Source organism: Falco peregrinus, chromosome 8 (assembly GCF_023634155.1).
Source record: "Falco peregrinus isolate bFalPer1 chromosome 8, bFalPer1.pri, whole genome shotgun sequence".
NCBI lineage: Eukaryota > Metazoa > Chordata > Aves > Falconiformes > Falconidae > Falco > Falco peregrinus.
Genome location: NC_073728.1, coordinates 31963489 through 31988580, shown reverse-complemented (window position 1 = coordinate 31988580; position 25092 = coordinate 31963489). Strand labels below are relative to the sequence as shown.

Below are 25092 nucleotides of genomic sequence, written 5' to 3'. Positions count from 1 at the left end.
TTCGGGTTACATGCTACTGAACAAAAGGCAAGGACCTCAAGTCAAATTTGTCTCATAAACAGCAATGGCTTAAAGGCTGAGCATGCTTGTTTTATGCTTCTCAGAGTGTACAAATACAAATTAATTAAAGGTTAATCCAGGCTGCATATAAAAACCTGTTTACCAAAGTATTTCTGAGAATTTGTCTGAGGAAGGAGTACAACTGAATTCAATTCAGGAGTAAATAAGAAGTGCATTTGTCAATCCTGGTATGGTCTTAAATGAGGCTTATACGTTTCATGTGAGGCCACCTCTTGACCTTAACATCTGCCCTAAGGAACTCATGCCACAAAGAATAAACTGGAATCTGACCTCCTTGCTCTGGGGTATCGGTAATTTATGTCTCCCTTTGTTGGGAAGTAGTTTTCTTTTAATCTGTGGCTAGTTTCCTGCAGCACAATGGGAGGAAAGCAGTAGAGCTCTCCACATCCCCTCTTACACCCCTATGCATGGCATATAGCACATATGAGTAGTTGCTGCTGCTGTTTCCCCTGTGCCACTAATGTCAGTGACTTTGTGCAGTCTCTGTGCTGCTGTGCAGAACAGTCTTGGAGTGAGGCTTGAGGCCAAATTAGCTGCTTGCCCATCTCCTTTGCCTGCCACTAGGCTTTGGGAGCCAGCTTGGGGCAACCTGACTGATACTCCTAAAGAGATTATGTAGGGAGCTTTGTGCTTGAGCTCCCCTTAGTCCTTAACTGTCCGACCTCCAACTATCTTGTTAGCCTCAGCAGTCATACAATTAGGCAAATGAGGTGATTGTAAATACTAGTAAAAGAGTTGTAAGTACTATCTCCTACAAAGGCAATGGAGTTTGTAGGATTCTGACCACCAGGACTGTGTGGATATTGACTGTGACAATCTAGAATATCACAAAGCATAACTAAGTCTTGGTTTTGGTGTTATATGTATGCTGTACGTTAACGAAGACTGGAATACCCCTAGTTTCCTTATGGTGGAATATATAGACATGTTTTCTTTTCTTGCATATAATAGTGAAACTGAAGTTAGAGCTCGATATTTTAGATTAATTGCTTCCCCTATAGAAATATTCACAGGAAGCAGTGTATTTTTGGAAGCACTCCCTTAGTTGGTTTGTGGCTATGGTTTGGTCTAGAACAGGAAAAACAAAGTTGTGGTCCAATGAAGCCTGTATAAAGCCCTCGTAATATAAGCCTAAGTATAAAGTGTGTTTGTGTGTGTCAAAGACTGCACATGACATGCAAATGAAATATTGAAGATGGGTAGCTCAAGGACATTAATGGTATGCTAAACACTAAAACAGAAGGACAAAATAGAGATTTGTGCTTGACATCCACACCCCTCCTCAACCCACTGGATATTTTTATTGGAAGCAGTCAATTGTGCTGATAGAGATTTCATATTCCAGAAGGGAATGTAGCTTGGCAAAATATCCTAGCTTTCAATACAGACAGATGAATAAAGGGTAACCTTTAAAATCCCCATAGAATAAACTGCTGAGAAACAAAACAGACACATGGAGACACCATCTGCAAATTCTTTGAATGTGCAGAGCTGTAGAATACCATCCAGTCTGATATCAAGCAATTTTTAAGCACGTTAAAATGGTACATATGCATCTGTCATATTAAGAAAGAACAAAGATTACACTTTCATTTTTACGATCTCCCACAGCAACTACTCCAGTATTTATACATTGAGCAGATCTGCAAGCAGCGGCACACGGTAGACCTCAAACAAACACATGTATCTTTTTAGATCAAGAGAGTCCAGCCAGGGTTGCAGGTTTTCATCTTTGCCTACTGGGAAAAATTTATCAGTAAAGTAGAAATATTCCCAAGGCTGATTAGACTAAAGCCATGTAGCATTTTCTTTACTTCTGATGTTCCCCTGGCCATGGATGTTTTCTGTCCAGTGCTCGCATACCTAAGCCTTGCTTCTGTAAACTGTGCTGGCCAAATGGATTGCAGTTATCTAGGTGAGTCATGGAAACAGAGGTGACTAAGGTAACTGTGGCCTAGGCAACTGAGAAATCATCCCCAGAGCTTCATGTGGAAACAGAAGTGTGTTGAAAGTCAGCAGAGAGATACTGCATTTTCATGTCCTGCATGGGAAGCAGGGTACTGTGCTCTGCAAAAACTGAAGCATATGCATTGTTTCCTCCTTCAATGCAAAATTCAGTGCAGAGCATTACAGCAAGCTAATAATTTAAAAAAAAAATAAAGCAACCCAAAACACACACACACACGTACCATCCAGATTAAGCTGTGTGCATAGCAGATGTCAGAGAATCTGCACTACTTTGACAAATCTGAACAGATGCCTCTGTAAGGTGATAGACTACCGGCTGAGCTTTTTCTTCAAAGTTTTTTCCTCTTGCTATCAGCAACTGCTCTGTTCTGTTTGGATTTAGGGTAAGCCAGCTGTTACTTACTCAAGTTCTTTTATCTGCATCTTGAGATGATGCAGTGATGATTATATAGGAGGAAAACAAAACACAGAGCTGAATATTATTCTTCTGTACATATTTTGAAGAGGACAGAGGTAGCATCATTTCCTACAAGGTCTGCATGGATAATAAGCTGTAGTGAAAAGAAGATGGCTATTGCTTCTGTTTGACTAAAATCATACAGTCCTTGTGTGCCATGCAACCAGCTCCCTGGTGGCTGCTGCAGTATTGTACAAGGGTTCTGATATTGTGAATGGTGTGAGTATTGGATTCTCGCTTCTTGCAGCCCCAAGGAGGCTGGGGCAAGACTAGTACAGGGAAGAGGGGCGCTGCTATTTGGCCACCAGGAAACCAAGATTCAGTTCTCACCTTTGCTGTAATCTTTCTTTCTAATCTTGGACAAAACATTTAACTCCTCTCTGATTCAGTTCGTGGTATCTATACTAGAAATTCATGCTTGGTGATAGCCCCTTTTATTCTGCCAGAAAATGAGGTGAGTAAAATGTGACAGCTGAGCAGTGCAATAAGCCATTCCAGAGGTTAAGGACATCTGGTCTCTAATTAATTTGTGTTTAACAAGAGATGCAGTGTGTAATGATGACTCCTAGTGGAATGGTGTTTTAAGTGTTGCCAAAACGAATAAAGATAACCTTTGTTCTGGCACTCTTTTTGTTCCGCCTGGGCATTCTCATGCTGAATGCAGTGGCAAACCCTTCATATCCATCCCCCTTCCTCCTGCCCAGCCTTCTCCCTCATACCATTTATGTATCTTCTAATAAGTTTAAGTAGTGGAGTGTGATGAATTTTCCATCATAACTAAACTAAAAGGAATAACTGATGTTTTTTCAGGGAAATCATTGAACAACGGAACGTGCATCTTCCAGATAGTGAACTGATATTTAAAAGTCTTTATCAGATTAGGCTACCCCATTTCCCCTCTCTATGAGCAAAACCACAGCAGTCAGAGGAGACATGCCTCTGCCCAAGAACTAAAAGCATCTCTGTGGCAAACTGTGGTTATTTGTGTCTGCTCAGCGATTTTCCTAGGAATGATAATTTGAGTATGGAGGGATAACTCATACAGTCTACAGCTTTGATCAAAGTCCACAGCAGTTTTCCCCAGCATTTGGACATTTTTACTGCTGAGAAAGTGGCTGTATTTTTTGGCTGCTTTGCCAGCTCTGCTTTTCTTAAGGAGAAAGTGATAATGTCCTTTTAGCAATTTTAACCAGCAAAACGGGACAGATCAGTCCCTGTCCAGTGTAACCACTGTTCATAGCATTTCACACTTTCTATCTTTTTCTTTTAATCTTCTGTCATTTTATCCCATTCTTTGATTTCTCATTCAACCTTTGGCCACTAGTTCATCCAGATCAACATCATCATTATTTTGTAGGTTTTACTTCTGAGAGGATTATTCCCAAGGAAGATATTTGTTCCCTTTAGTCTTTTGAAGCGCTTAACTTCCATTATTATTTTCTTAATCAGTAATTTTTTTAAAAGTCAACATTCTTCTGTCTTAGGAAAACATTCATTTCAATGACTATGTAATCGTTAAACTTCATTTTGAAAAAGTCAGGTAACTGCAAGGTTTTTGTATTGTATCACATGTTTGCATAGTTAGCTGCTCATCTGCACACCAGGTTCTGGTGATACTGAATCTGTTCGTGCAAATAAGTACTATGGGGGCAAGCCTCTAACAGGAAAAACAGTTAAAGGTTTCTATAGTTTCTATCTTTCACTTCCCCCACAATTTCCAAAATGCACAAGATTTAAAAAATCTCAATATTTGAATGATGTTGAATTCTTTTTCGCCAAAAAAAATGCACTAGGCTTTCAAAAACTGCACATAGGTGAAGTTGTTCACTAAATTGTTAGCTGAATTGTCATCCTTCAAGGTCTGTGTTTCTGTGCCAACAAACTGGGTTTTGTTTCTCTGCTACCCAGGTATAGTTGGATGAGTGGCACATTCTGAGGCTGTGAAAGGTTAGTAGTAGCTCTGAAGTAGCGAAGCAGATGGAGCTGGAGAAGAATCATCACAGCTATGGTGACTGTTACAGAGGTAAACCTCTAAGGAAGATCACCAAGAAGTGGTTTGCATTATTGTTGGAGATTTGGTTTTATTACTTGCGAGCATAGTTGTGACTGGTTTTAGCCTCCATAGTTTCTGTAATGATAGCTGTGAAGGGCATTAGACTTCAGCATGGCTTAGCAAGATGCCCAGGGAACTGAACAAGCCATGTGGGATTGGCATCCATGTTAGCTAATTCATGTATGTCTGTCTGTGCTGCATTTTTTCCTTCTCCCTGCAGTACAAACCTCTGAAGCAGAGCAATGGCATGGAAAGAAGGCTGTTAGCTGAGGCCAGTAATACCCCAACGCAAGTCCTGCCTCATACCTGCGCAATTTCATCTAATGTGCTTTGCACATGTTTTTGCAGATAAACCAGACCCACCCGCTGGAACACCTTGTGCGTCAGACATACGGAGTTCTTCCCTCACTCTCTCATGGTATGGCTCCTCTTATGATGGCGGAAGTGCGGTGCAGTCCTACACTGTGGAGATCTGGAACTCAGTGGATAACAAATGGACAGACCTGACTACCTGCCGCAGCACCTCTTTCAATGTGCAGGACCTGCAGGCTGACCGGGAGTACAAATTCCGTGTGCGAGCTGCTAATGTGTATGGCATCAGCGAGCCTAGTCAAGAATCTGAACTGGTAAAAGTTGGAGAGAAACAAGAAGGTTAGTTTTTAAGAGAAAAAAAAAAATTATATTCAATTAAACTCTATCTTAACCGTCCCCAGTGAGGTCAGGCAGCTGTACACACTCCTTTGCATGCGCCTCTGTGCAATGAATGCTTATGCTGGCTGTAAGCGTGCTCAAGTCCCTTTGCAGACTTCATGTAGGCATCTAAGCATAGAAGTTTTGTATGCATCCAGTGCAGAAACTTGGCTTCAGGGATCCTAAAACCCTGCCTCATGAAAGCAACCACTAATTTGACTTCTGGCATGCTGTGTGAGTGCTAGCTGACAGACTTCCGTAGTTCAGCACGCAGGTAATGGGAGATGAAACCTTTCACACATTAAGTTACACATTCAGACCATGCTCAGCTGGAAAATGATGTTTGGTGGCTTACCTGAAACATAATGATTACAGTTTATACTGGACACACCATGGAAAAACAAGCCATAAACACTATCCCAAATTTGCTTTTGGAAAATGTAATGTGCTTGCTGCTAGCCAAGCACTGAATATGCAGCAAAAACTGAATTAGCCTTTCACACCTAGTTCCCATGCTTCAAATCCCAGCATGGTTGAGCACCTCAGTCCTGTTGCCCCTAGTACACTGATCTTGTGAATCCAACGCTATCCTACTCAGCATGTTGGTTTTGCAGTGTTATGGGTGCTAAAAATATTTTTTAGGGTTTTTAATTCCAGTTGCATGTACTTCTAAAATTTTTTTTTGTTTCTTTTGGCTCTTTCTTTTTTTCTTAAAATCTTCTGAAAGGACTAACAGGAAGAGCTGCAGCAATTTAGAACCTAATCAGAAACTGATCCCAAATTTTTAAACATACAAAAATCAGCATTAATTTTTCAAAAATGTATATTATATGCATATATTTGTGCACACCCACATCCATGTACTGTGCAAGGATCACTTTGATAGTCAGACTACACACCAGAAATAATGTATTTGCCATTCTTCCTTTTTTTGAGGAGTGGACTGTGTTGTATCTCTCCCTCCTTACTTATGTATGCAGGGCTTTGGAGTTTTAAATGTGTCGCATAATCCTTGTGATATTATCTCTTATTGCCACAGTGAGACAAAAGGATAGCAAAGTGGTGCAGCATCACACAACTCTGTAAGCCTCTCAACATTTCCAAACAAGCATAAATCATATTTCTCTTCAAGTGCTGAACTGGATGCATTCTGAGAAATTACTTTCTGAGAAATTACTTTCCTCCGTTTTAAAGATTTAAAACCTGAACTAAATCAAGATGCAGCTTCTCTTTAAAGCAGGGGAAATAACATTAAGAGTAGCAATAAAATTGAAGGAAGCTAGACAGTATTGGCTCTTCATAATAAACTCCCTGTGTCTGAATGCCCTCTTTTTTTCAGTTGCAGGATGAACACCACCTAGAGTTGGGGACGTGACTGTTCCCTATATTTGTTTTTCCTAAAGCAGGCACTACTTGTACTGGATCAAAGCAAACAAGCTATTTTTCTTTTAAAGACTGAGAGTTTTCTTACCTAGATTTAATACAAAAAGCCTAGAAAGTGTATGAATCATTGTGATACATATAAAAACCAACAACAAAAAAAGTTGTTTTGAGTGAAAAGAAAATGTATTCTTTTTGCAGGAGGGTGGGTTGACTTGGTGCTTTCAATGCCAGGGCTTCTTGTTTCAATTCTTGATACTGCAGCTAGCGTGGAGAAAGGGCAAGTCATATAAAGTGTTATTTTTCAGGTGTGTAGTGTAACCGGTGCTTTAATTAAAGGCAGTGGAAAATACATGTGTTCAGCACCTCTCAGATCAGGACTTTAAGGTGCCATCTATTGAAATACTTAACTGAATAACTAGGGATTTTCCGTCACTACCACAAAAACTGATTACTGATTTTCATGCTGCGGTGGCCAGTGCACATTAGCAATCTCAATATAATCTTAGTGAAGAAAGGCATGGCTAACTTTTCACTGTGCATTTAAAGAAAACAGCTACTAAAATAATGTTGTTAGTCACAACAGATTAAAGTAGGCATCGTGATGTTTAGGGCAAATTTGGTATCGTTAACTCTGAGAAAAGCTTTAGCACAGCTACTCAGTGTCTACCAAGCTCAGACACGTTGCACTTATCTAATTCAGGCTTCCACTGGTGGACCAAAATGTTTCACCAAAGTGTCGCTGCAGAACTGCGAGCTGACTTCTTTGTCTAATCAGTATTTGGCAAACTTTAACTACTGGCAGTGTGGTTGGGATCAGCTCCCTCATGCAGCCCTTAAAAGGGGAGGAAAATGTGATGTGCTCTACGCAAGTGTGGTTTCTAGCTGAGGAGGATTTGAGGACAGCTGCCCCTGAGTGGGGAAGGCTCCCTTCCCTCCCTGCCCTTCTGGTAAATCGCTGCACGCCAGCTAGTCTGTGCTGGGAAACAGAAGGTCTGCAAATCCAGAAAAAAACAAGAGAAGGGCTTTAGTAACAGATTATATCTACTTCATTGGCTTTGCTACCAGAATACAGATGCAGCATTATGGGTTGGATGTGAAAAAGTGATGCCCATGCATCAGACCAGGTATCTGCTCACCCTGCACCCTTTTTTTCTGCTGTTTTCTTCTCATCCACTGCATATAACTCTATACTCTAAGACACCTAACAGTGTCCAGAGCACCGCATTAATGTTCCATAACATAAATCTGTTGATACAGTGGAGATAAATCATTTGGATGGGCTTGCACTTTATGGTGGCAAAGTGCAGTTTCAGCAGCTAAAGGGAGAATTGTACCTGTCGCTGTGTAACTACCTTTGCGATTTCTCAAATTACTGGTCATAGCCACAGGTCTTGGGAGCAAGCCCAAGCAGTGTAAGTAATATATAACAACATTCCAGCTACAACCCCTTTCCCCTCATACCTGCAAGCAACATAAGGAGCAACATACAAACTTGTTCTACTGACAGTTCATGCACATGAAAATTAAAAATAAAAATCAAGACACTCAGGCCAGCTTTTACTCTGTCTTATGTCACTTGGCTTGCCAACATCTCTGCCTGCCTTTGAGTATGCCTGCAGAACTGAGGCTCCGTTTGGACCTCAATGATTTCAAAATTCAGCCATGCTCAGGAAAGCACATGCTGTCCAAATTTTATAGTCGTCTTTAATTTGAAAAATTTATCTTGATGCTTTGCAGGAAATCTTCTCATGTACAGACTCGCTTTACTAATTTACAATCCAAAAAATGCATAGAAAAGTCAGAAAAGGGTATATCATTGAACAAGAATTATTGTTACTGTTTTTAATATTTTTAATATATTTTCTAATTCACTAAGGCATTCCTAAAGCTTTTTATTACATGACTGTGAACATCCTAGTGTTTCTAGTAGGCAGGTATAATAGCCAAGTACTGCAAAACACATGAATTTGGTTTACTAAGAAATGGTGACCAGATGGTGATAGTCAATAGCCTTGCAGACATGGTGATGAGATTTTAATTACGAAGTTAATGCACAAACTCCCTGTCTGCTTTTTGCTGCTTAGCCATAAGGACTACCAGTTGCTCATGTTACTGTGAACAATTTGACTATCTTATGTAAGTACCATATCCTATATAACAAGTTATTCATGTCTTTTTATCTTCATCATAGAACTTAAAGAGGATGAAGTGGAGCTATCTGATGATGGTAAGGAGTTCTTATTTTAATCAGGACAAATGTAAATCTGTGTTTTTCATTCATGTTTCATGGAGGTTTTACTCATGGTCCTTAATACTTATTTGTAGAAGGGAAAGAAACAGACGTCAACTATCGGACGGTTACTATCAACACTGAACAAAAAGTTTCAGATGTCTATAATATTGAAGAAAGACTGGGATCGTAAGTACTGTATCGTGCTTTTGAAGACACAGAGTTTTCAAGGCTACCAGTCAATTAGAAAGATCATGTGCATTCATTCTTTGATGGTGTCTTGTACTTTCAACATTCCAGCTGGGCTCCTCGGTTGCAGTAAAAATACATTTAAACATGTGTTGGCCTCCTTTATTCCTATTAACTGATAATTTTAAATAGGCACTACATGCATTTCTGGCAAGGAAAATAGAGCCCACAAGTGAATACAGCTAGAGGATTTATTTGTTGTTCAGTGTTCTAAAAGCCAGCTGAAAAAAAGGTACACATTGTGTACTTGCATTTCCATTATATCCATTAGTGGTAAGAAGATTATCCTGCCCACGGGCTAGAATCTCTGTTGACAGCAGACATAATCCCAAGAACATTAGTGGTATTGCTCAGTGAAGGTCAGTGATTAGCCTGGCTGTGTTTTCCAGTGCTCAAACTCGTGGTTATATGAATTGCATGCCATGATAATCTTTCAGTGATTTGTGCTGCTGGTGGTGCTGAAGGCCAGGGGATCCTGTGTGCTGCCATTAACAAATCTTGAGAAGTGCATCACAGAGGAAGAGCTGTACATATATACAGCAATGTGAAATAATAGTACTGAAGCTTCTAGCATTCAGATTCTGAATTCACCCATATCCTATGCTCTATACCTGAGATGTGTCCTTTCTGCGGTTCCTTCAGAGGTGCACAACATACAGAAAATTCTGTGCAGAAAGACTTGAGTCACATGAATTACAGCCTGGTAGGAATCCATTTTTTGAACCCTCTTATATAAAACTTGCTAATTGGAATAGTGGGGTATCTCTAAATGGGGTATTTGTTCAAAGGTTCTTGCAGATTACTCTGCACAAAAGCAGTACAGGACAGTACTTGATATGACGACATTCTTATTTCAGAATGGAGTGGTTGTGCTGGAATATTTAGTAAAATGTTGCTATTCATGGTGGCCCGTACATTGCAAAAATGTTTTATGAAAATAGTTATATATTTTCAGGGGGAAATTTGGACAAGTCTTCAGGCTTGTTGAAAAGAAGACTGGAAAGGTTTGGGCAGGAAAATTTTTCAAAGCATATTCTGCTAAGGAAAAAGAAAACATAAGGGATGAAATCAGCATCATGAACTGTCTACATCATCCAAAACTTGTCCAATGTGTAGATGCCTTTGAAGAAAAAGCCAACATCGTTATGGTCTTGGAAATGTGAGTATAAAGCAGGTCACACTAACAAAACCAATAATGTTGAAAATAGTTGTGCACACAAAAGTAGCAACTAACCCAGACATGCGACTGTCAAAAGCTTCAGGATTTGCAGGGCCTGGATTGTTTTCATATCTTGCATTTTTTTCCAGTTATTTATCCAACTTGTTTAAACGGTGTAAGTGAATCTGTACTGTATCTTGAAAATCAGTGAAGATATGTTACAGTCTTTATTGTCTGTTTGTTTTTTAATCAAGTACATGTGGTGTTTTTCTGCAGATCACTCTTATTGCCAGCTTGGAAGGGTAGAGTAAAAAAGTTAGCTGAATTTGGACTTGCGTTTAGAACCAAAACCAAGTTTAAGGAGGTAAAAAACCCAAACATTTTCTTTAGGCAATCCTAAACATGTATTTAAGAAGCTTGCATCAAATTTCACTTAAACACTGATCTTGCAGAGAATTGAATGTTGGTGCACAACAGATAGTAGAAGAAAAAGACAGCAAGCATCTATGCTCATTTTAACAAAATAGTTGAACTTCCATGAAAAATTAACCCAGGCAAATTTATAGTACCCAAGAGGTATTCGGTACCCTTTGCTTTTAATCAAGTGCTATATCCAGTTTTTATATTTTTAAGAGACTTTAAAGGATTAGTCTGGTGTGTTTTTCCTGCAAAAACATGAATACTCTCATTGCAAACATTTATTTATAATACGGGAGTGCTGTCTAAAAAATCTCCACAGGTGAACAGAGTGAATGTTTTAAATCTAGATCATTAGATGCAGGAAGATTGGTCACACTGACTTTTTTCCCCAAAAAAACCTAATTAAACATGAATTGATCTGCCCTAATGTCAATACACAGATTCTCCATGATGGTCCAGGTGTTGCAGTTGTGGAAGGGAATTTCTCATTTACTGTAAAGTCATTGCACTCTTCATCCAAAGCTATACAATTAAATAAAGCTGAATTTGAAGACAGCCTGTGTTGCTGTCTTGTTCTTGCTGAGTAAGGTGGCAACACTTATTTTTACCTGCCAGAAATTGTTTGCCTTGAGCGACTTATGCTACACCACTGTGGGGAGCAGCAGAAAAGCACCACAAAAGCTGTGCTGTAAAGCATCACACAGGGCTGTGACTTGATTATCTTTGTATTTAAAGATAGTAGATATTTACTTCCAGAAAAAAAAGAAGGTTCAGAACGTGATCATGCACCAGAATTCATTATAAGAAAAGAATCTGCACAGTATGGGGTGGAAAATAAGGGTCAGACTTAAAAAACAATAATGCCCGACATGAGCAACGTTTACATCATCCATAGCACACCTGCTTAGTGTGAATCCCATGCTTGTGGTAGTAGCAGCTGGAAAGAAAATGAAATCCTGATCTGTGCTGGTGTTTTTCCCAAAAAGTTACATCAGTCACTGCTCTGCTGCCACATCTACTTCACGTGCTGTCTGCTGCGAGAAGCAGTTTTCTTGCTGGCTGGAAGTGCTGAATAAGATACAAATTGTTAGAAGCAAAAGAGACTATATGACTATTTTGCTTGCTCGGCACTTGCCTGGATTATGTGCAAACTATTACTGCACTAGCAGATTTCAGAGACTGGATCTCCATTATACATCCATGGAACTTGAGTGCAAGAAGGTGTTTTTATTTTTAGATTCGGCGGCTGAGCAAGCTGATGATGGTAAGGGAAAGGAGCCCTGCTCAGCTTGGAATTGGGAGCTGGCAGACCTAATGGAAAATAAGGAAATCTATGAAGAGTTTTAAATAGCATATGGCTTTACACTCCATGAGTTCCCCCCTGCCAACAAAGGGGGTTTACTTTTCAAAAATATAGACAAGTGTAATCAAATTTAAAGCTGTTTTGTAACTAGTCTAAATAGGATGTGATTTTAGTTTGGGGTGACCACCTTTTCTGGCTTTTGAACCCCCATCCACTGAAAATTCCACAGTGTCCAGAGCCATGGGAGGGCAGGGTTCTTAAAGCAGTATGCAGGCAGTAGCAGTAGCAGTCTGTCCCTCGTCTGGAGCAGGCCTGGGTAGTGAGATGCTTGTGTGACACCTTCGCGTCAGATGACTCGGTAGCCTCTGTACTGCCATGTGTTACCCAGCTGACAAAGTCCCAGCATGGCCAATGCACTTGTATTGTAAGAAAGCCACTGATGGATCATTTCTATTTATGTTTAGCTATTAAGCTAATATTTCTTTGCATATCAAAGAAGTTGTGGGAAATACCTTCGAAAATTCTTAGTATCCAAGCTGTTCTCTTAATTCTCATCAGACTCTAAATGCATGAATTTCAAATAAATCAAGCTCACTTGCCACCAGTCTCCTTTTAAGCCAGATTTCAGCAGTGACTGGAATTGAGAAACTCCCCCTCCACTCAAACTGGAGCTATGTCTTCCTGATACCCATCCTAAATCTTTCATTTTAATTGTATTCCCTTATCTTTCTTATAACTTTTTGAACTTCACCCTCTCTCTTTACAATATTTGCCATGCCACGAGTTTATATGGTTTAATTTCATACTTATAATAAATTCAGAATTTTGTATCATTCAATTAAAATCAAATATTATAATGATTCAACTCGCTTGACGTGCTCTTCCCTGGAAACCCTCCCCTCTAGCATTTGCTGGAAGTCAGGGGCAAATCTCAGGCGTTTCCTTTTCAAATATAGTGATGTACTGGTTCCACAAGCATCTCAGCAGAAAAAGAGTATCTGAGGAATAGTAGCATGCTGTGAATGGCATTCCGGCGGGGAGCTAAGTGTCTTGAAGTTCTTACATACCTCAGATAGTCATCTTATTTGGACATAGATTAGAAGAAAATTATTATATTGCAAGTAAGATTATTAAAGTACAATTTCAGCAGTAAATTCCATTCATTTGGTGTGATTTAGGTTGGCACGAAGTTTTTCTTTTTTTTGAAGGCAGATTTATGAAAATGCAGTTGAGTATTTGCCTGGGCAACTCCAAGGCAGATTCTTATCTCTGTTCCTTCATGACCAAAACCTTATAATAAAATATTTTTTAAATGTGTATTCTGTGACCCTATAGACAGGAATATTGTTGTCTGTGACCTCATCTACAGAAGACTGAAAAGAGGAGAATCCAGAAAAGATTATGACATTTAGATTCTGAACTAGTGAATGCAGAAAACCAACTTCTGTGTATATGTAAAACCTAATCTGCATTGGTTCAATTCAGCTTCCTAACCTGGCAAAAATTAAACTCGATTTGGCTCAGGAGATAAATGCAAAAATATGCATTCTATAAATGCAATTGCAGTTTAATCTAATGATGTTACCAGAGTGTCTAGATGTCCCAGGGGAAAAACATCATTGATTTCCAAATAATACGTGAAAAAGTTGTGCTTGAGATAATAGTATGATTTCTGAAAATTTTTCACTTTAGGGATCTGAAAAGTACAGCACTTTTATAGTAAGAATAAATTATCATTATCTGTGTTAAGTAGTCAAGAAAAATCTGGTGCTTTTTAGTATTAGGATGGTTATAATTTGGAATTGCAGAATGCTCCAGGTAAACAATAAACACCCCCAGACTGGTTAATGTTTTACTGAAGTAAGAAAATACTAGATCTCTGATTTACAGCCATTTTTTCAACAGCTATAGCTATATTATTTGCTTTATCTTACAAATGTGCTATTACCCAACGTAACTTCTCAGTTTGTCAAGCATATGCTATTCTTATAATCTTCATGTCAATAGCAAACTGCAGTAGTGCTTCTAACTATATATTTTCTGAAATCTTACAGCCAAAGCAACAAACATGTCCATAACTCCAGATGTTTCAATTTCGGTTTGGTACGTGAGGGATATAATCATGTATCTGACAACCTGCAAAAACCGCAAGGCCAGGTTTCAGTTGTGTGTTTTCTTTCTGTATCTGAAATGTGCAATTACATTTGGCAATAAGCATGAATGCTGCAAAATATTAAGCCATATAAAGACCATGGAGCATTTAATTTAGAATAGATTTCTAAAAGCAAAGCTGTTCTTCACCATTGGCTCCTTTCCGTATGGATCATTTACCCACCACATACAAAAAAAAAGTATTTCCCATCTTCGGATGTAAGCAGATAAACCAATTGAGTGATTACTCAGAATTTAAAACAAAACAAACAAACCACAACTTAAGCTTTGCTTTATTAAGTTTAGGTTAAAAATGTCCCATTTTAGTTCCACAAACAGTTCACTCCAGGAGATTCTACCCTAGAAAGAGCAGCTATTTCACATCTTAAATAAGCACAAAAATGGAATTGACCTACTAGGAGCATGATGGTGATCAGCTAAAAATACCAGCACTGAAAGAGTTGTGGGTTATATCCTTGTCCTGTCATAGCTAGGGAGGAAATTCCCTCTGAGCTCACCCGGGTCAGTAATTTACCCTTTGAGCTTTGTGTTCCACTTAACCATACCATTTGAATCCTTCCTTTTTCAGCCTTTGTCACTCTCAGTCAGTCTCTCTTCCCAAATTTTTTCTCACCTACTAGAAGTTTTGTCCTTTTTTCCTGGGACCCATCCCCTGTGATTTAGTTTTCTTTATTTCTAAATTACATTGTCTGCACTTGTGTCGTGATGGACCATAGGAGGGAAGGAAGCAGTGATAAACATGAGCTCAGAGTCTGGAGCAGTGTTATAAACATGTCAGCAGGGTGACAATCACATGGCACACACTTCACTGCCAGCTGCAGGTGATGGAATCCTAAAGGCAGGATGTAAATCCAGCTACATCCCTACTGCCTGGGCTAACAGTATGTGTTTCACAGTCCTAACCTGGAAAAGAGATTCAGAATGGAAAAAATCTATTGATTTATACCACACACAAGAGGTGATTCCTCCTATGTGATCCTTGGGTCTACAGAAAGTGCCTTGACAAAACCTAGACTGTGCCTTGAAGTGACTATTGCAAGCTTGAACTATGTGTATTCCTGTAAAGGAAATGGTTTGATTACTCCCAAAATGAAAATGCTACAGAAGTCCTCTTTTTATTCTGTCTTTCTTAGGGTTTCTGGAGGAGAACTGTTTGAACGAATTATTGATGAAGACTTTGAACTGACAGAGAGAGAGTGCATTAAATACATGAAGCAGATTTCAGAAGGAGTTCAGTACATCCATAAGCAGGGTATTGTCCACTTGGATTTGAAGCCAGAAAATATTATGTGTGTCAACAAGACCGGTACAAGTATCAAACTCATTGACTTTGGACTTGCAAGAAGATTAGGTAATGACTTTTCTGCCTATGTCTGTTTCGGTGACATGAGGGAAAGGGCAGGGCAAGCAGTAATTCATACTTACTATTATATTCTTTCATGTATAAAGAGTAAATAGACAATTTTCCTATACATAGTTAGGAAAAAATAGAAAAGGGACAAAGATGACATTCAAGAGCAAGAGTTGGTACCTCATCTTCAAGAGGAGTTTGCAGTGAAGTGTATACAGTCTACCTGTTTCTACGGCTAGGGTATCCCCGTAGATTACAAGATAAAATACACAGTAGTAGTAATGTTAACAAATATTAACATTTGCTACAGAAATGTAAACTAACTCTCTGACTGTAAAAATTAGACCAAAACTTTGATCTTCATGAATACTACAAATCCTCAAAACTTTTGTTAAACAGCAAGCATTAAGGTGGTGTGCTAGAAACCTTTCAGATATGGATAATTACATGCAATTTACATATCCGCATTAATTTTAGCATTTCTTATCCTAAACAGCAGCATATTGTCATACGTGTTAAACATGTTTTGGTCATGCTCAAAATGATTAATAAAATAGTATTACCTCACAATAATGCAAGGGTAATGGGGTGGGGTGACAATTTGACAAGGTCCTCCTCTTCCTGAGCAGTTTTTAGCTGCTCCCTATTATTCATTTCGGTCTAAGCTTTCCAACATGCAATTTGAAAGCCAAAGACCTTGGGGGCTTCTTGTCTTCATATTGCTCAGCACTGATTCAGCTCAAAAGCAGCCCTCCAGTTGTGTTTGCTACTGTTAAAACAATACCAACGTCACACACTGATTTTTTTTTAAGCTTGTATTTCCACAAGAAAAAAAAATAATTCCAGGAATTGGAAGGAGCTAAAATACTTTATGAACCCGTTACACAGGGAGAGCTGAGATTTGTGGCTCTTCTGTCATTAAATTGATTGGGACAACTCATATGAATTGCTACTCTCTATAGAAAGAGGCCCACAGCTAGATTCTTAGTTGTAACCTTTTGCCTTCCCTTTTTAAACAAAATGATATTTAATATTTATTAAAAAGTAGAACAATTATTTTGTAAGAGTACAGTTTGGAACCATACCTTCTGGTTTTTGTTATCTGCCTACATGTTACTCATTTGACTTCTTTTGACACTTAAGAAACAGATTACTGCATACCCAAGAACATAATTTCACTAAAACAAATAAAAAATGATATTTTGAATGAGCAGGGGAAAAGAAATCTGCTTTTCAGATTCATCGATGACATTCAACTCCAGTAGGGTATTGCATGAATCTTGGTCACATGGACACTGTGAACTCAGAGATAAGGTGTTTATTTCATTCATTAAAAAAAAGAGATTGCTGCCATTTATGTTCCTTCATCAGTATGGAGCCAATAGATTTCTGGGAGCATGAACTGGATGTGGTTGTTGTTGAGGAAACAGATGAACTGTTATGTAAGTTCCACTGCTGAATTTTTTGTTATCAGAGGCATGTGAAAGACTTCATCCCATGACGTTCCAGCTGTCAGCCTGAAAACTATACATTAACTGCTGAATTGAGTGGATTTCATCGAGGGAGAAAATGTAACCACAGAATGGCCTCTTTATAGATATTTCTTCGACTACATCTTTAACTTCAAACCACAGTTGAACCCAAATTTAGCAAAAGGAAGATCCTGTTTTCAGTAGGCTGCTCATAGCCATCAGCTTTTGCATTTTTCTTTTAATCTCGTGGCATGTCTGTATGTTGGATGGCTCACACTAGCTTGTGAGCTGCTACAGTCATGCCATATGTAGTAAATCTCTAACCTATATATAACTTTTTCTGATGTAGAAGGATGAGAGCTATGGGCACTGACACCGATTTTGATTTTACAGTACTGTGCATTCATTTGGCTTAATGTTGCTATTTCTTGCAAAGTTACACTATAGGTATTTGCTGTTTCTTTCATCAGCTTGCCGTTCTGCGTAACTCTGTGGCATTGTATGTGGCATTGCCCTAGGAAGAGAAAGCGCAGTCCTGTTGCACACCCATAAAGCAAAAGCACCGTGTTGATCATGAAGACGTTCACATTTTGGTTGAGATGTTTTCCAAAACCAATTTTCACTATTTAATTTACTTACAAAAATTGCTATAAACACTAAGTGCCCTTTTCTTGCCAGTTGACTTACATGGTGCACTAAGGTCACATTCTTCCATTTCTTGTGTTCCTTCAAGCCTTGTGATTTTCAAATTGGCTGTCAAATTCACTTTGGCTTTGAAATATGTGGGACTGGAGCCCTTGCGCTATGGACCTGACCCTGACTGAGCAGAAACATCTCAACCAAGGGACTGCTGAGGGGAACAATGGCTGATTTTGCACTTCAACTTCTGAGATGTACTTTTTAACTTTTTGTGACTAGTGCAAACTAATGCCACTATTCGGTATTTTGATCAGTTTTAAAGAAATTAGGATCAGCTCCTTCTGCAGTCATCTTCTGCAGCTAATTAGTTCTCTTACACTGTCAGGAAATACCAAAGCTGCAGTGGGATATTTTCCTGACCTTTTTTGGTGTGCTGAGGAACACATGTAGCAAATTGTTTAAGATAAACTTCTTGAGAAGAAAACAGAATGGTTTTTGAGTACTGTAAAGATATATCTTTTTAATCAGTTGATTATACACAGTGTCGGCAACAGTTTCCAGCTAGCTTGTCAGCTTTCTATCTGAACTAAGGGATATCCAAACACAGATCCTACTTGTGTACTAAGCTTGTAAACATCTGGGTAAAGATTTGACATATTAATGCAGAGAAAATGTCTTATTCTTTTCTCTTTTCTTTTATACACAGAAAACGCTGTATCAGTTGTTTCCCACTGTATGCTTGCACTCAAATGCCATGTTTTCAGAAAAGCATTTCTCTGACCTATGGGCAGCACATTTCATAGACCAGCCTTTTGCATACACAGTGGCTCATGTTAGTTCACACAATGCACTGAAAAGCCTCCAGTCTTGGATGTGAACATCTGAGCCCGAGATTTAGACAGTCATGATGAAGCTTTTAGAAAACAGGTTCTTTGTGACAAATTTCAGTAATTTTTCGTAAGGACAGCCAGAAAAAGATGTAGGTGTTGACCTTAAAAAGAAGGCAAATGGGAAGACAGGATCTCAGGCTCTCCATTTGTGCTTGGAAAAGGAGAGGTGATCCCTCACATGGTCACTGTGGAGAAGACACTGCCCTTGTTTTAGGCTAAGTCAGTTTAGATTGGATGTTAGGAAAATAATCCTATTGTTTGGGGTAAGAAAACTCTGGTTATGTGCGTGTAGGGATGTTGTGGAATAGCTTTTGATTGTGCTTTTTGAAGGGTAGTCAGACATCTGGCAGGAAGGCCTTGATGCTGGTGAGCTTTCATGGGAGGATCTAGGTGAACTCCTGGGGCTGCTCCCAGGTGTTCTTCTGTCTGGTTCTGTCTCTGGAAATGGGTACCCTCTGCACAGAATGGTCTCTGAAAGCAGGGATAACATGAAAATGAGGTTTCTGCAATTAATTTGCCATCATTGTACCTGAGGAGAGCAAAAAAAGTTTCACAGCATTTAAAACGGGAAACAGGCATGACTGTGGGTGAATTACTGTGGTACTGCTTAAAAGTTGCCTCAAGCACGCTGTTCAATCACTAAGGCAATTTATTAACCTGATATATCCTTCCATTTTCACTTGTTAAGCTGGGGGTTTCCCTACCTCAGAAAAGTACTAGCTTAGGTATATGATTTTATTTTATGAAATGGCTTAAACAGCTTTTGATGGCAGTAACTGTAGGTGTAGATTCAGCATTGGGATCAGCACTTATGTTGCAAAACTTGGTAGAAGAAAATCTGGTAAATAAAAATACTCTGTGAAGATTCAGTGTTGTGGACAAGTAGATTCTATTGTAGTCTTCTTAAAACTTTGATCTGCCATGGTTTGAGGGTTTTTAAGCTTCTCTTGCTTATAGAGCTGCATATCTCTGTAACCTTCACAGGAGCAGGATTAGAATCTGTTACATCTGTTTTTCTTCCCATTCACATTTTTTTTGTTTAGATGGTAATCGCTTTGGAGAGGAATGGTTCCTCACTATGTCATTCTGCTGTGCCTAATCTGGAGACTACTCTTGCACAAGAGATAAATGTAATGCAATGAATATCACTTAAGGCAAATACTGATTGCTCAGGCACATGTGCAGACTGGACAAGAGTTTTTCAACCTAATTCCAAACCTGTTTCAAGTCAGAAACAATTTATTTCCTGACTCTTTTTTATATTCCTATAACATAATTTTTTTATTGAGGTTGGCATTTTTTTCCCCAGTCCCTAATCCATTCCTTAGCTTCCTTCATGACCCTGTTTATTCTTTTCTTCTTCCCATCCTATTTGCAATGATCATTGATGAAAATGAGCCCACTGAGATCTGTCAAATCATTTCTACGTAAATGACTTTTGTTGTCTTTCACACTACGACTAAAAGTTAGACATATCACTGATAGTTACACACGGAATACTAGGTTCAGGACAGATTGTTATTCTACCTTCACCACCTTAGTTTCCAGTAGAGCAACACTGGTAGGCCAACACAAGAAAGGTGAAGAGAGAGCTCATGTGTCCCACGACCTTACTCTTTCATCTTACATTGCTAGCAGTAGCTTTGTTGTAGATCACTTTAAAATCACCCACACAGAGTCTCAGCAGGGCCAGACGTAGGACACCTGTATGATAGGCCAGCTGAGTAAAAGTTTGGGGTGACAGCTGATGACTAAGCATTCATGGTTCCCCTTCACCACTTTGGAGCACCACAGATATGGTTGTAGGCAAGCCCGGTTTTGAGAGCAGGCTAAAGCCCAGTTTTACTGACAAGGTAGTGATCTGACAGATACACATCATCTGCTTCTTTTCTTGTTTCACCACTGACCTGTGCCACTTCAAATTTCAGAGACAGGCAACCCAGTATTGATTTTCTTTCCTGTTTAAGCTATGATAAATGTGTTGGATTAAAATAGATTTCTTAAAATTCTATCACTACTGTTTCTCTTTAGCATAAAATGCTAAATCTCTGAGCTTTGATAAACCTTTCACGATTATTTGTGAAAACTTCAACTTCTTTCTAACACTGGAATCCTGAAGTCCTCTTGTGCAACTGCTAAAGTGATGGAGGCTCAAACACTTCTGTACTTCAGTAATCCAAATGTAAATTAGAAGTTATCCTCTTTCTTAGACTTTGTCTTATGGAAATTTCTTGCAATAGGAATTTTTATTATGTGCCTTGTACAGTGCTGTGTACTTAAGGATGTTTAATAAGTAATTTTTTATTGCTATGCATGTATCGGCTAAGAAAATAGTGTTTTTCCTGTTACTGGGGAATAATTGTTTTTTAAAATCTGCATGCAGAAGTTAATGATGTTCTCTTCCACTTTTCACAGAAAATGCAGGTTCTCTGAAAGTTCTCTTTGGGACACCTGAGTTTGTGGCTCCAGAAGTTATAAACTATGAACCTATTGGATATGAAACAGATATGTGGAGTATAGGAGTTATCTGCTACATTTTGTGAGTACCTTTGCTACTCTTAACACAAATCCTGACAGTTGCTGAACATACAACATTCCCATCAATTTCTGAATTCTTCTCCAATTTCCAGGTCTTTTGTAGTCTAATTAGCAGCTCCAGCATGTTTAATAAAAATTCTCTGTTCTCTAAAGGGTGCAACTGGTAAATTGCAGAACCAGCAGCTCTGGAAATTCAGCCCTTCAGTGTTGTACATCTTACATCATAAATCAGCAACACTTCATCTCATTTAAAAAGACAATGTGACAGGGTTTTATTATTAATTTTAAACTATTTTTCCTTCCTAGATGTTAAAGACGAATGTTTGGGCATGCACTAGTAGCTTATGACTTCCATTCCTTTATTCCCAAGGGAGAATTTTTTTGTGAAATTCTGGAGTTGTCTTACTCAGATTGTATCCCTCATGGGACAGACTAAAGTATCCCAGCATTACCCTATCTGTTCACAGTGCATTTTAATTTATTAATAAGCACAAACCACTGGATAAATATGTTTTATAAGCAGCATGGATCAAGTTCATGGAAATATTTTAGAGGACGGTTAGCTCCAGCTCATCTTTATGTGATTTGATAACATGTGACTATGAACTTCAGTGGGTCTAGAGAAACGTATATGGAAATAGGATCTCCATTCCTAGAACAGCAAGCGATCTTCTTCCAGCTGTGACTTTACGCATTTGATGCCATATAAACAAATGGAAAGAGAGAGCTCTGTTTGGAGCATTGTTCTTTCTCCCTTGCTCCAGTTGCAATAGTAAGTGGCAGACTGTTTTGCACTCATTCTTTTAAAAGGCTTCTCTCATAACTTTTTTTTTTAAAAGAGTCACCTCTGCCCTGGCTACCCTCTCCTTGACACATGGCAACGCACAGTTGTTTGCCGCACCTTTACTCAGTCTTTCTGCGATTCTGTTTGCCTTGTCAGCCTATACTTGTTCTCATACACTTCTCATTTCCAAACTAAGCAACATAATGGATTTTCTTGTCCTGTGCAAAAGCTACTACATCACCTCTCTTACTCCCAGCAAAGACTCTGAATATTTCTGTTATCTTCTGTTTCTTATGTGAAGCATGCCACACTCTTCAAGGTCACTTTGTTCTGGCAGTTTGTTTCCAGGACCTTTATTTTCCATTCACTTCCAGCATTTCTTTCTAGATCTTGAAAGCTCGTTTGGATCAGGCTGTAGTTCATACAACGTAGACCACACACGCAGTACTCGGATGACAAATTCATGTATTTCTCTAGCTGCTGAGGCCTCCCGAGCTGCAGCGCCCTGGGTGCGCGGCGCGGAGCTGCCGGGCGCGGAGCTGCCGGGCGCGGCGCACGGCGGTGGGCAGCCCGCGGTTCCACCGGTGCTGCATTGCCCTCTAGAGGCCTCTCACACCTCGAGGAACAAACATCAACCGCGGCGTTACACGCACGTTTGGGGAGTTGAACGTCTTTTGCCGCCATTTGTTGTCCTAGTCTATGATGAGTTTTCATGTGTCTATAGGAGAAGCAGTGACATGTCAGCCAACCGAGGCAAAAATCGGTGACAGCAGTTGCGTGTGCTTCTGAAGGCGCGCAACCAGGGCTGCCGCTCCAGTACGGTACGTGCTGGAGAACACTGTCGTCGTCTGAGTAGACAAGGCAAAGGGAGCAGGTGAAACAGATGGAGAAAAGGTGAAATGTCTTAGCAAAGACCAGTCTGCTGGAAGTGGCGGCACTGCTTCTGCCCAGTTTCTCTGTGCTACCTGAAGCAAGATACTTGGATGCTGTAATGTTCAGCTGATGGGACTGGGGTGGTGTTACACTTGAGTTAGATGACCCAATATGCCTTGTGAAATATATTATGAAATTACTTGTTTGCTAAGGTGTCTTTAAGCTCATTTAAGTCCTCGTGAGGGAAAAACTACATTACCCAAACACAGATCTTTGTGATGCATAGCTATTGCCACAACAATGATTAACTGTAATAATCGGCTTTTGTCTTTCTGCCCATAAGAATAAAGTAATAGAAATTAGGGAAGAGCTGTGAGTCATCGCTTGGACTTTCCCTCTCCACCCCAAAGTGACAGGCTCCCAATCTGTCTTCACTTCCTTAAAGCCCAGCTATTTTTGCAGACTCACAACTATGAGCCGTTATCCAAAATGGACCATCACATCACCATTACAGAATGCAAATAAAAGTCATTGAGAACTACAACCTCTCTTCAGTTGTAGCTCTGCTTTCCTATTTTCATTATAAGCTCAGAACTGCCAAATCTCATACACCAAGTGTAAGACTCACTCATTTGGTGTGTGTCACGTACCATCACCGTGTTTGTAACTGGCCATTTGCATCCCCTCTCCCCCTGCCACGGTGAGGGGGGCCATGAAGGCAGAGGCAAGCACAGCAGCAGCACTGGACTTAAGGGCAGGTCTGCTGCAGGTGGCTGATGGCCCAAAGCTGCTGTATCCATCATCTGTCCCAAGTGAAGCAGCAGGGAGCATGTTATTGCATGACTTGACATAGCACTTCTTTTAACGTAGGATTCTAGAGTGCTGAGAGACTGTAACGTGCCTAGACAGAGACTTTATGTCCTGTACAGCAATGAATACAAACAAGGTACAGCGAAGAGCTGCTAAAGAGTTCTCTGTGGGTGATGGGTCTTCCCTGCAGAATAGTACATGGGTGAGATGTAATCTTAGTAGGAAACAGGGTGACGGTGCTCCTCCAAAACCCCACAGCAAAACCTCTCCCCGAGCCTTCTGCTATGCAGGCATAAGTACAGATAGCACACCCTCTGTACAGATAGCACACTCTCTGTTGGGGTGCTGCATTTGTCTTCCTTCTGGCATGACTGACTTAATTCCAGCCTACAGCTCATGGGTTCTCTTTCCACATTTTTAAGCTACACATTAAATCTTTATAATCTTTCTGGATAACTTGTTCAGTCCTGTCTCTTCATCAGTCTTTGTTCTTCCTTAAAATTTCCCTGTTTGTGTTCTCCACCTCAGTTTTTTATCTTCCACTTTTATCTTGTTCTCTGTCCTGTTCTGCATCACAGTACTGTCCCACATACTTAAGCTGAACTATTGCCTTCGAAATAACAGGCCACAAATATTATATAGCTTGTGTATATAATTTCCATTTATGTCTATTTCAGTGTTTCTTTTTGCATTTACGCTAATTTTATCTAAATGAAGGTTAAACCCTCCTGAATTCTTTCCAGCTCCTTCTGCCCCATTTATTCTTCTGGGCATTGCTGAATTTGTTGATTTTTCTATTTCTAGTTATTTTCTAATGATCCCTGTGGATAGTCAGTGTTTTCACTATTTATTAATCTGAAACAATTTCTAAATTCTGATTTTAATTCACACCAAATTTTGGTCTAAGATATCAGTGCAGCGCGTAAGTACATTGAAAGTGGATAGCCCTTTTCCTTCTGTCACCACAGAATCTGACTACCTTCAGTGAGGAACTGGCTGTGGCTGATGCAAACCTCTACTTGCCTTCCATCAGTCCTTCTTGCTTTGTCGGTGCCAGGCAGTCTATATCTCGTCAGAGTAGTTGGTCTCTGTCAATCGCATATTAAAATATGCTATATTTTAGGCTGTTTTTTAATATCACATTTGATCTTGCTGTATACTCTTTTCCTTCAGCGCCTTCCTAATAACACGCACCCTGATTCTTCAAACATTGCCTTTCCTTTTTATCTATTATGTTATTCATTCCTGCTGTTATTCCTCCCTTGCTTGGCAGTTTGGATTGGTTGAAAGGCCTTTCAGCATTGTTCATCTTTTGGATGTGCTGACTTGGGACTTTGATAAGGCAAGATACTCAGGCTGCTGGCTTACACTTGGCTCTGTGTCGTATTAAAAATGTAAGCCTTGTTAATATGAAGATGAGCAGACACTCCTTGTTCTTTCAATAAAGCAAGTTAGGAGGGCTCTAATGTCATGACTGTACTGCTCAAAAGAAAATTAATTATTTGTTCAGCAGCACTGGCAAATTGTGATTACTCATTAATCTACTTGGCACATAAAATAAGGATGAGAA

The 25092-nt window shown here is 39.5% G+C and overlaps 1 protein-coding gene across 2 annotated transcripts in view; it reads left to right on the top strand.

Annotated features, from left to right (window-relative positions):
* The window catches only part of MYLK (myosin light chain kinase), a 216412-nt gene that overhangs the window by 179895 nt on the left and 11425 nt on the right, over positions 1-25092 (top strand). For both annotated transcript variants that reach the window (XM_013304740.3, XM_027796454.2), the window contains 6 exons: positions 4908-5210; positions 8824-8859; positions 8958-9051; positions 10067-10270; positions 15299-15516; positions 20933-21056. In XM_013304740.3, coding sequence (XP_013160194.2) covers positions 4908-5210; positions 8824-8859; positions 8958-9051; positions 10067-10270; positions 15299-15516; positions 20933-21056 — 979 coding nt within the window. The remainder of the gene's footprint in view (positions 1-4907; positions 5211-8823; positions 8860-8957; positions 9052-10066; positions 10271-15298; positions 15517-20932; positions 21057-25092) is intronic.